General features: G+C 40.5%; 1 protein-coding gene across 1 annotated transcript in view; it reads left to right on the top strand.

Moving 5' to 3' along the window:
• The first annotated feature begins 1858 nt into the window (after window positions 1–1858).
• Window positions 1859–12419, top strand: part of TM4SF18 (transmembrane 4 L six family member 18) — a 44025-nt gene continuing 33464 nt past the window's right edge. The window contains exons 1-2 of the mRNA XM_081573911.1: window positions 1859–1918; window positions 6279–6428. Of these exons, the coding sequence (XP_081430037.1) occupies window positions 6381–6428 (48 nt within the window). The 5' untranslated portion in view covers window positions 1859–1918; window positions 6279–6380. The remainder of the gene's footprint in view (window positions 1919–6278; window positions 6429–12419) is intronic.

A 12419-nucleotide genomic window follows, 5' to 3' on the forward strand; every position in this document is an offset into this window, starting at 1 on the left:
ATTTTTCATAAGAGAAATTTTTTATTTGGGAAATTAACAATGAAATAACCAGTTAGAGAGTCCACATTCCACAGAAGGCTAGAGCTGAGTTTTGTTATGTAAATGTGTACCAGAAGGTGAGCTGTTTGATTTATTGGTAAGAGGAAAATATAGCAAATGATAACAATAAAAAACAAGCAACTTATTGGATAATGGACTTTGCACAATGTCATTTAATTAATACATTCATTCATTCATTTAAAAAAATTTATTAAGAATCAGCTATGCGCCAAGCATAGTGAAAGGCACTAGATATATTACATTTGTCTAGGATGGGTGTGAAGCCTGCCCTGTGGGCTCCAAGAGGAGATGTGACGGATGAGATGGTGCCAGGGAGCCAGGACAGGTAAGGACAGAGCTCCAGCAAAGATAGGACTGGGAGCAGGACACACTTTAGTTTTTATTAGCAGCTGAGAGGCAATTTGGGTGGTTGGATAGTGGAGGCAAGAAGATGGCCAACAGTGGATGATTCTCTGGGCATGTTTCACTTGATGTCTCCAAGGCACTAGATCTATTGAATCTTGACATTGACTCCCCTTGATTTTCATGTTGCTTCTACCTCCTTGGTTTTTTCCCTTCTTATACTGGATTGAATAGTGTCCCCCTTCACCACTGCAAATTAATATTTACCTAGAACCTTAGACTGTGACCTTATTTGGAAATACGATCTTTGCAGATGTGATTGGTTAAGATGGTTAGTTAGATGGATTAGGATAAACCTTAATCCAATGACTAGTGTTCTTATGGGCTTCCCTGATAGCTCAGTTGGTAAAGAATCTGCCCGTAATGCGAGAGACTTGGGTTTGATCCCTGGGTTGGGAAGATCCTCTGGAGAAGGGAAAAGCTACCCACTCCAGTATTCTGGCCTGGAGAACCCTATGGACTGTATAGTCTATGGTGTCACAAAGAGTTGGACGCGATTGATCAACTTTCACTTTCACTTTTCAGTGTTCTTATAAGAAGTCCATGTGAAGACAGACAGAGAGATGAAGGCCATGTGATGACAGAAGCAGAGACTGAAGGGATTCAGCTCAAGCCAAGGAATGCCAGTGATCGCCAGCAACCACCAAAGCTGGGTGATTCAGCATAGAATAGATTCGGCTTCAGAAACTCCAAGAAACCAAACCTGCTGGCACTTTGATTTTGGACCTCTAGCCTCCTAAACTGTAAGACAATAAATTTCTGCTGTTTTAAGCCACCAGTTTGTGGTAATTTGTTATGGCAGCCTTAGGAGACTCATATGCATCTCTTTAACTGTACATTCTCAGTCCTTTTCCTGTTTTCCTCTTCCTGTGCATACTCTTGGTGTGATCCAGGGTTTCCATTCTTTGTTGATCTGCTTTCTTTACACCCTTTCCTTGGCTCTTGTTGACCAACAGCTTTACTACCAACTCATGGTAAATAGGAAAGAAGTCTGGGAGTCAGCTTGGATACTTTCCTCTATTTCAACTCCCACGTTCTGTTGCAGGAAGGGGACAACTCCTTCCAGGGCCTGAAAGTGGGCTCTTGTCTAACACTCAGAAATGAATTGTCCGAGGAGACACATGTGCTGACAGAGCAAGAGATTTTATTGGGAAAGGGTGCCCGGGTGGAGAGCAGTAGGGCAAGGGAACCCAGGAGAACTGCTTTGCCATGTGGCTCGCAGTCTCGGGTTTTATGGTGATGGGATTAGTTTCCGGGTTGTCTTTGGCCAATCACTGTAATTCAGAGTACTTCCTGGTGGTGCACACATTACTCAGCCAAGATGGACGCCAACAAGAAGGATTCTGGGAAGTGGTTGGACACGTGGTGTCACCCTTTGACCTTTCCTGAACTCTTCCAGTTGGTGGTTCCATGTTCCTTACCAGGACCTCCTGTCGTAAAACAACTCATGCAAATGGTAACTATGGTGCCTGGCCAGGATGAACAGTTTCAGTCAGTGTGCTCCCCCTAACAATTCCATTAGTCGTCAAGTACATGTACACTGAACTTTTACAAAAAATTATTTTCAAGAGTAATGGGGAATAACATTTGCATATGATTTTTTAGAATATATGATGAATAGATGATATCTGTTAATCTCATACCCCTAATTTGTCCCACTCTCTGTTCTTCTCCCCTTTGATAACCACAAATTTGCTTTCCCTATATTAGTTTTGTAAATCAACTAGACTTCAATTAAAAGATATATGACTAGATAGACATACAGACCAATGGAACAGGCTAGACATCTCAAAATAAACTCAAGTATATATGGAAATTTAGTAAATTATTAAGGCAGTCACTAGGGAAAGTATTAATATTAACCTTAAAAAATGGTGTAGGCACAACTGAACTACCATTTCAAAAATGATAAAACTAGATATCTATCTTACATCATGAAACTGTGAAAGTGTTAGTTGCTCAGTTCAGTTCAGTTCAGTTGCTCAGTCGTGTCTGACTCTTTGCGACCCCATGGACTGCAGCATGCCAAGCTTCCCTATCCATCACCAACTCCCAGAGCTTACTCAAACTCATGTCCATTGAGTCGGTGATGCCATCCAACCATCTCATCCTCTGTCATCGCCTTCTCCTCCCACCTTCAATCTTTCCCAGCATCAGGGGTTTTTTTTGTATCAGGTGGCCCAAGTATTGGAGCTTCAGCTTCAACATCAGTCCTTCCATTGATCTCCTTTAGGATGGACTGGTTGGATCTCCTTGCAGTCCAAGGAACTCTCAAGAGTCTTCTCCAACACCACAGTTCAAAAGCATCAGTTCTTTGGCACTCAGCTTTCTCTATAGTCTAACTCACATCCATACATGACCTCTGGAAAAACCGTAGCTTTGACTAGATGGACCTTTGTTGGCAAAGTAATGTTTCTGCTTTTAATATGCTGTCTAAGTAGGTCATAACTTTTCTTCCAAGGAGCAAGTATCTTTTAATTTCATGGCTGCAGTCACCAAGACAAATTGACAGCTAATCTTGGACAAATTCCTTAGCCTCTTTGTGCCTCAGTTTTTTCCAGTATAAAAACTGGGTCTAATAAGAGTAACTGCTCTGGGGAAAGATTAGCTGATTTAGTATAGTTAAAGCATTTGGAATGATGACTGGCATACTACTATCATCAACAGCATTATTATTTTACAATATGAAACTCAGTATAATGCATTAAAGAAATTTTGCAATGCCCCTCTGCCAAATCAAACACTAGCAAGACGTGCATTGAAATGTAAATTTCTATTTCACATCTGAGCCTGATCAACCAGTTTTCCTTCCCAGGTACAATTGTTACCAGCTGTGGCATTTATGAATTTATTACCTTTTAGTCCCAAATCCTCCCTTCATTTCTTTGCTTGTGATAATGAAACATCTTTCCCTTGCCAGCTGACACAGAGTTAAACTTTGCCAGTAGAGGACGCTGAGAGACTCTGGAGGACAAATAGCCTTCTTTTCCTGGTTCTAGTGGGCTTTCTGGTCTTGCTCCTGTGGTGTTGAGTTGGTCCCAACAATGGATCTCACCCAGCAAGTTCCGTGGGTACCCCAGCCGGCTTCCCCTGGGCCAGCTCAGAGACACTTCTATAAAACAGCTCCTGGCAGCTTTCCAGTGAGTCTAGTCATGGCCCAGTCAGTTCCCCACCAAGCTCCACAGCTGTTTCCACAAGGCAGTTTCCCATTTAATTTCATCAGCTCTCCCACCCCACCCCCTGGCAAGTGATTTCTTTCCCTCCAGCCTCAGCCTCCAGGTTTCCCAGTTGAGGAATTCCCTGTCAGCCTGGCCTGTGACCTGACCTTGTCAGCCTGGCCTGTGACCTGAAGTTTATCAACTGTGAACCAGTTCAAGCAATCCAGCAATCCAGCAAAATACTCCACCATCAGTGGGGCTGCCCCTTCTCCAAGGAGGTCTGTGTCCAATGTTGAGGAGCTCACTCTTCCAAGTTCATCCCTTTCTTGGGTATCCTTTCTCAGTCCTAGTGTGTGTTAGTGGCACAGTCATGTCTTACTCTTTGTGATCCTATGGACTGTAGCCTGCCAGGCTCCTCTGTCCATGAAATTCTCCAGGCAAGAATACTGGAGTGGGTAGCCATTTCCTTCTCCAGGGGTTCAAACCTGGGTCTCCCGCATTGCAGGCAGATTTTTTCCATCTGAGCCATGTTTTTTTGTTGTTGTTGTTATTAAAGTATAGTTTATTTACAATGTTATATTAGTTTCAGGTATACAACACAGTAACTCCATATTTTTATGGATTATATTCCATTTAAAGTTATTATGGGGACTTCCCTGGTAGTCCAGTGGTTAAGACTTCATGCTCCCAATGCAGGGGGCACAGGTTCAATCCCTGGTTAGGGAACTAAGATCCCACAGGCCACATGGCATGCCCCCCCAAAAAAGTTTTAAAAAGTTATTTTAAAATAATGGTTATATTCCCTGTGCTGTTCATTAATCCTTGTATCTTATTTATTTTATACATAATAGTTTGTGCTTCTTCATCACTTCTGTCTATCTTGCCCCTCCCCAGCTTGTAATCACTAGTTTGTTCTCTACACCCATGGGTCTGTCTGTTTATTACTTGTTATATCCATTTGTTTCTTTTATTTTTTATATTTCACATGTAAGTGAAATATAAAATATTTGTCTTTTTCTGACTTACTTAACTATGCATAATAACTTCCAGATCCATCCATATTTCTGCAAACATCAAAATTTCATTCTTTTTTATAACTGCATAATATTTCACTAATATTTCATGTATATATATATATATATATATATCACATCTTGTCTCTTCATCTGCTGATGGACACTTAGGTTGCTTACATAGTCTGACAGTTGCATATAATGCTGCTATGAACATTGGGGTATATACATTTTTTCAAATTAGTGTTTTCATTTTCTTTGGACATCAACCAAGGAATGGAATTGCTGAATCAAATGGTAGATGAGTTTTTCAGTTTTTTAGGAACTTCTATACTGTTTCATGGTGGCTACACCAATCTACATTCCCACCAACAGTGAACTAGGGTTCCCTTTTCTTCACATCCTCATCAACATTTGTTACTTGTGACCTTTGTAATGATAGCCATTACAACAGAGATGATATCTGATTGTAGATCTGATTTGCATTTCTCTGATCATTAGTGATGTTGAGCATTTTTTCATGTGCCTGCTGGCCATCAGTATGTCTTTTTTTTCACTTTTTATACAGTTCAACCTCATATATATGAGGTTGTCACAGCAAGTATACTGGAGTGGTTTGCCATTTCCTCCAGTGGATCACATTTTGTCAGAACTCTCTGTTATGACCCCTCTGTCTTGGGTGGCCCTCCATGGCTTGGCTCATAGCTTCATTGAGTTATGCAAGCCCCTTCACCCCAACAAGGCAGTGATCCTTGAAGGGGACTAAATATTAAAAAAAAACAAAAACCTAAAATCATGGCATCTGGCCCCATTAATGCATGGCAAATAGAAGGGGAAAATGTGGAAGTAGTGACATATTTCCTCTTCTTGGGCTCCAAAATCACTGCAGATGGTGACTGCAGCCATGAAATCAGATGGTTGCTTCTTGGCCAGAAAGCAATGACAAACCTAGACAATATGCTAAAAAGCAGAGACATTACTCTGCTGACAAAGGTCTGTATAGTCAAAGCTATGGTCTTCCCAGTGGTCACGTATGGTTGTGAGAGCTGAACCATAAAGAAGGCAGAATGCCAAAGAATTGATGCCTTTGAACTGTGGTGCTGAAGAAGACTCCTGAAAGACCCTTGTTGGACAGCTAGGAGATCAAACCAGTCAATCTTAAGGGAGATCAACCCTGAATATTCACTAGACGGACTGATGCTGAAGCTGAAGCTACAGTATTTTGGTCATCTGATGTGAACAGATGATTCACTGGAAAAGCCCCTGATGCTGGGAAAGATTGAGGGCATAAGGAAAAGAGAGTGTCAGAGGATGAGATGGTTGGACGGCATCAGCAATGCAATGAACATGAACTTGGGCAAACTCTGGGAGATGCTGGATGCCATCCAGCTATCTTGTCCTCTGTCGTCCCCTTCTCCTCCTCCCTTCAGTCTTTCCCAGCATCAGGGTCTTTTTCAATGAGTCAGTTCTTCACATCAGGTAGTTTATATATTAACCTCTTATCAGACATATCATTGGCAAATATCTCTTCCAATTCAGTAGGTTGTCTTTCTATTTTGTTTGCAGTTTCCTCAACTCTTGAGAAAGCTTTTAAATTTAATTAAGTCCCATTTGCTTTTCTTTGCTTTTGTTTCCCTTGCCTGAGGTGACAGATCAAAAAACAAACAAACAAAAAAAACATTGCTGCCGTGATCCTAGAGAGTGAAGCCAGCACACCAGGTAGTTTTCCATCTGCTACCGCCATGCTATGAGCACACTTTTCAAGAGTGGAGTCTTGGTTTCTTACAGCCGTAAGGTAAGCTCCACAGCTGTCTTCTCAGTGTTGGAAGCCCTAGAGTTTTCTTCAGAATTCTCTTACATTTAGTAAGTTATTCATCATTTTCCACACTGAAGCTTCACTACTCAAATTATTGTATAATTTCTGTCTCCTGAATGGATCCTGACAGATAAAACAGCTCCTTGTCATGGTCTTCCAGAGATATGCTACACCTATATGGTATATGCAGGTAGATAGGTATCTAGATAGATAGATCATACCTTTTTGTTATATAAATAGTAATGTAACGTACTGTTTTTCTAACTCAGACGTCATTGGATATCAGCACATATAGATTTATCTCACTTTAACAGTTGTATAGTATTCCGTGATTATATAGACTGCCATTATATGGCTTGAATTATGCCATAATTTATTTAACCAGTTTCCTACTAGTAGGGAGTGAGATCATTTCCAGTCCTTTCTCTTTACAAATAGTGTTCTTACTTGATTGGTCCATATGCCCATGTGCAAGCATATCTCACCTGAAAAATCACTCCTTGGAAAAGATCCTACCTTCTTAAATTCTCTCCAAATTATCTCCATGCCCACTTCTGTCACTGTGTTATAGGCATTTTTCTTTTACAAATTAATATTTAGTACTTTTTATTAATTAGACCTAAGAAAGCATTTTGATACATTTTAATTGTTTAAAGAACATAAAATCAGTGAAAAACATATTCCAAGGAAAAGTATCATCAGATGCTTTGAGATAGGCATGGGCTTGCATATTTATACACACAGAAACTTCCTCTGTGTGTTCCCAGAACATAAACTTCTCAAGAATCCATTACATGCTTTTAAAAGTTAGTAACACTTTCCTCAGACTTGTGCCAAATTGGCCACTAAAGTAATAACATAAGAATGGATGAAATTAGTTTAATACATTCTGAAATACTCCTCACTGTAACTCAGTTTAGCATTTCATTCTTGCAGCAGTTAACTGGCTGTATCAGGTGCTGCTTCTTTTATTAGTATTTATGTTTTCTTGACCATTGAAATATATCTTGCTTTTCTTTCCTTTATTCTCTATCCAGTCATTCCTCAAGTCTTATTATTCTTTTTCTCTTTTTTCTTAAAGTGAAGTATGTTGAGATATGATTTCTATATAATGTAGTTCACACTTTATAGGTACACAGCTTTGATAAATGTATTACAACTGTGTAATCTCCACCACAATGAAAATGCTATATAAAGTATTTCTATCACCCAGAAAGTTCTATGTGCCTCTTTATAATCAACTCTTCCTTCCACACCAGCCCCTTTAAAACAATGATCTTATTTCTATACCAATAGCTTTGTATTTTTCAGGATGTCCTATCAATGGAATCATCCAGCATGTAATCTGGCTTCTTTCATCTAACATAATGCTTTTAAGAGTCATCCACGTTGCTGTAGTATCAGTAGTTCACTCCATCTTTATTGTATAGTATTCATTCATGAATGCAAAATTTATTTATTATCTGTTCACCAGCTGATGCTTCCAGGTTTTGGTGGTTATGAAAAAAGCTGCTCTAAACATTCCTAAACATATTTTCACTTTTCTTGAGTAAATATCTCAGAGTGAGATTGTTGGGGTTATATGGCATGTGTACATTTAATTTTGTAAGACACTGCCAAACTGTTTTCCAAAGTGGTTGTACCATTTTGCATTCCCACCAGCAACAAATGAGAATTTCTGCTGCTCTGCATCCTCACCAACATTTGGCCTTCTTTATTTCTGATGAAATTACTGCAGTAGTTTCTGGAATGATCTCTTGGTTCCATGCCTTCCAAACTCTGATCTATCCTTCAAATTGAAACCAGAACCAGTCTCTAAAATGTCCTCCACTCTTTGGTGACTTTGACTTTCTCAGGATGAGTCAAAGGCAGACTGACAACTTTCTCAGGCTCTCCAGACTGACATACAGCTCAGACTTTTCTAGCTCTGAGTTCCTTCTCACCAACCCCCTCCACCAACAACATCCCTTGCGTCCTACCTGGGCAGCTGGACACACCCAAGCTCTACTGACTCCAAGTCACAGTGTGGACCATGCTCTGTCCCGATTCAGTGCTTCTGTGCAGCCTAAGGCAATTGTCTGGGCAGAGCATTTATTCTCTACTTTGTATTCCCAAGATGAAAGTACCCTCTGAATTTTGGGTAGTGTTGGTATTTACTCAACTGTCTACCAGGGAACTATTTTTTCCAACTATTTTTCATGAAAGCTTTCACAAATTCGGAAGGGTTAAAAACCAGTACAATGAACATCTAAATTCAGTTCAACAATTGTCATTTTGTTACATTTGCTTCATTTGTCTGTCTGCATTGCATCCATTCTTCTCCTCCCCCTTCTTCTGCAAAGCCATTTCAGATTTCAGATTTTTGCTAAACCAGTTGCTAAGTATGTTTCAGGTATATCTGTCTCCTAAAAATTAGAACAACCTACTTTATAACTATACCACCACTATCTCCCAAAAAAGCTTAAAACCACTTCTAATATTGTCTAACATTATTTATACTGATATTTTCCCAATTGTCCCCAAAATGTATTTCATCACGTTTGTTTTCCAAACCAAGATCCCATCGAGCTTTGTACACAGCATTTATCCACCAGTGAACATTTATCTTGGACTGGGTCTCGGTTTGCCCTGCTACCTGCTTCTGTTAAGCTAGATGACTCAGTTCTGTCCCTGCCCTTCCAAGGAATCTTCTGTGAACTTCCAGCTCCATTCAGGAAGGTTCCTGTGAATTTTTGTACTTTCCAGAAGCTTATGCTTAAATCTATTGGAGAGCCAAGATTTTGTATTACAAAGGTTTTGTCGAACTTTTCTATTTCTTTTACCAGACTCTGGGCAGAGCATCTTGAGGGCGAGGACTAGTGTACTTTGCCTTGGTAGTCTCCCGGCTGTGTAGTAGTTGCTCAAAACCTATTCAAAGAATAAATGATGGCCTGGGACTTCCCTGGCTGTCCAGTGGTTAAGACTTCACCTTCCAAAACAGAGGACAGGGGTTTGATCCTTGATTGGGGAGCTAAGATCCCACATACCTCACAGCCAAAAAATCAAAACATAAAACAGAAGCAACAAATTGTAACAAATTCGATAAAGACTTTTAAAATGGTCCATTTTTAAAATGGTCTTTAAAAAAGACTTTTTAAAATCTTAAAAAAAAAAAAAAGAACAAATGACAGAGTATGGTTTCTCTTCACTGTGAAGAGCTGGGATAAATAAATGGACTCAGGGCTGGGAGCCAGGGAGAAGAGGGTAAAGGGAAGTACAACAAGGTTCTGAGAGGTCATTCCAAATACAGAATATTGCTTGGGGAGCTGTGGATAAAAATTGTATTAATATATACCTTCCTGTCTCTCAGGAGGCAATATGCTAGATATTTATCATTAGTTGGTGATAAACCTAGAATCTAGCAGCCCTATAGACATTTTGGGTCAGATAATTCTAGAGAAAGAATTATAAACACCAAAATCAAGGGGACTGCATCCCAGTGGTCCATATCTGTTTACACAGCTATTCAACTGCTGCTTTCCTGCTGTGTTTTTAAGGAAATATCCATTCCCAATGGGTCCCTATACTGGACTGGGACCAGAACTTTGTGCCCACGGTGAGTGAGGGAAATCCCAACGCATCTACTCTGAACTCCCAGAATGAACTTTCTTTCTGAATATTAGCTTTTTCTGCAGTTCAGCTTTTACCTTGGTGGCAGATTTTTCTCTATGATAAACTTCTTTCAGATACTTCCTTCTTCTCCACTTCCCACCACCTGTGGGATTAATTCCAGGATCATATATTAACTCTAATTCCAGAGTGACTCAGAGACTGCACACCAAGACTATTTTAGGTGGAGTGTTTCCTCCTGAGTCACCCCATCCCTTCACAGCAGACATCCTGCGGATTTCCTCAGCTCCACTGTTGAGAACAGGAAGCCAAAGCCAAAAGTAGCCAGTAAGCACAGCAAACCAGTGATTCTTCCTGGTTCCTGGAGGACCAGCAAGAAAATCTTGATTTAGGAAGAATTCCTTGGCAAGAAAATTGGGATTTTGAATGAGACACATGGCTTCAGGAAGGTTTTTTGTTTTTTTTTTAAATAAGTCCAGATATTTTTTTTAGGAGACAGGTTAAGAATGAGCTCTCTTAGGAATGAAATTAAATAACTTTTTTAATTGTCCAGGGAGACTTCATTAGATGCTCTCATTAATGAGATAATCAAAGACAAGGAGCATGCTCATCTCCCCTTTCACAATTTTATCAAGTTTTTCGTACCCTCTTCATTCACTTCTGTCACCTTTACTAAACAGTCTTCCAAATGGTGAGGGATCCTTCACCCCCCCCAAAAAATATCTATAGCTATCTGTGACATGGAAGCATCATTAGAGACATCTTTTGGGGCTTGACTAAGACTGGGAAATAGTAGCCAAGCACATTGCTTTTCCCTGACCCCATATCCACAGCAGACATCAGTAATCTATCTAGCCAAACTATCTGGTCTGTATGTTTCTCCCACTGAAACCAATGTGTCTTCAAAATAGCAATGTAGGCAGCCATTATCGAGGAATCCAAATATCCAAACTTGAAACTTATTTGTAGGACTTCCCCGGTGGTTAAGAATCTGCCTGCCAACACAAGGGACATGGATTCCATCCCTGGTCTGGGAAGATTCGACATGCTGTGGGGCAACTAAGCCCTTGCTCCACAACTAATCAGCCCACGTGCCTAGAGCCTGTGCTCTGCAACAAGAAAAACTATCGCAATGAGAAGTTGGCACACCACAACTGGAGAAAGGCTGCACACAGCAACAAAGACCCAGTGCAGCCAAAAATAAATAAATAAACTTAAATAAAATCATTTTTTAAAAAGAAGAAAATAATTTGCAATGAAGAAGTTCAGTTCAGTTCAGTCGCTCAGTCATGTCCGATTCTTTGCGACCCCATGAATCACAGCACACCAGGCCTCCCGGTCCATCACCAACTCCCGGAGTTTATCCAAACCCATGTCCATCGAGTCAGTGATGCCATCCAACCATCTCATCCTCTGTTGTCCCCTTCTCCTCCTGCTCCCAATCCTTCCCAGCATTAGGGTCTTTTCCAATGGGTCAACTCTTCGCATGAGGTGGCCAAAGTATTGGAGTTTCAGCTTCAACATCAGTCCTTCCAATGAACACCCAGGACTGATCTCCTTTAGGATGGACTGATTGGATCTCCTTACAGTCCAAGGGACTCTCAAGAGTCTTCTCCAACACCACAGTTCAAAAGCATCAATTCTTCGGTGCTCAGCTTTCTTCACCGTCCAACTCTCACATCCATACATGACCACTGGAAAAACCATAGCCTTGACTAGATGGACTTTTGTTAGCAAAGTAATGTCTCTGCTTTTAAATATGCTATCTAGGTTGGCCATAACCTTCCTTTCAAGAAGTAAGTGTCTTTTAATTTCATGGCTGCAATCACCATCTGCAGTGATTTTGGAGCCCCCCCAAAAAAGTCTGACATTGTTTCCAATGTTTCCCCATCTATTTCCCATGAAGTGATGGGACCAGATGCCGTGATCTTAGTTTTCTGAACGTTGAGCTTTAAGCCAACTTTTTCACTCTCCTCTTTCACTTTCATCAAGAGGCTCTTTAGTTCTTCTTCACTTTCTGCCATCAGGGCGGTGTCATCTGCATATCTGAGGTTATTGATATTTCTCCTGGCAATCTTGATTCCAGCTTATGTTTCTTCCAGCCCAGCGTTCCTCATGATGTACTCTGCATATAAGTTAAATAAGCAGGGTGACAATATACAGCCTTGATGTACTCCTTTTCCTATTTGGAACCAGTCTGTTATTCCATGTCCAGTTCTAACTGTTGCTTTCTGATCTGCATACAGGTTTCTCAAGAGACAGGTCAGATGGTCTGGTATTCCCATCTCTTTCAGAATTTCCCACAGTTTATTGTGATCCACATAGTCAAAGGCTTTGGCATAGTCAATAAAGCAGAAATAG

Source organism: Giraffa tippelskirchi, chromosome 2 (assembly GCF_054371585.1).
Source record: "Giraffa tippelskirchi isolate mGirTip1 chromosome 2, T2T-mGirTip1v1.2.pri, whole genome shotgun sequence".
Classification (NCBI taxonomy): Eukaryota; Metazoa; Chordata; class Mammalia; order Artiodactyla; family Giraffidae; genus Giraffa; species Giraffa tippelskirchi.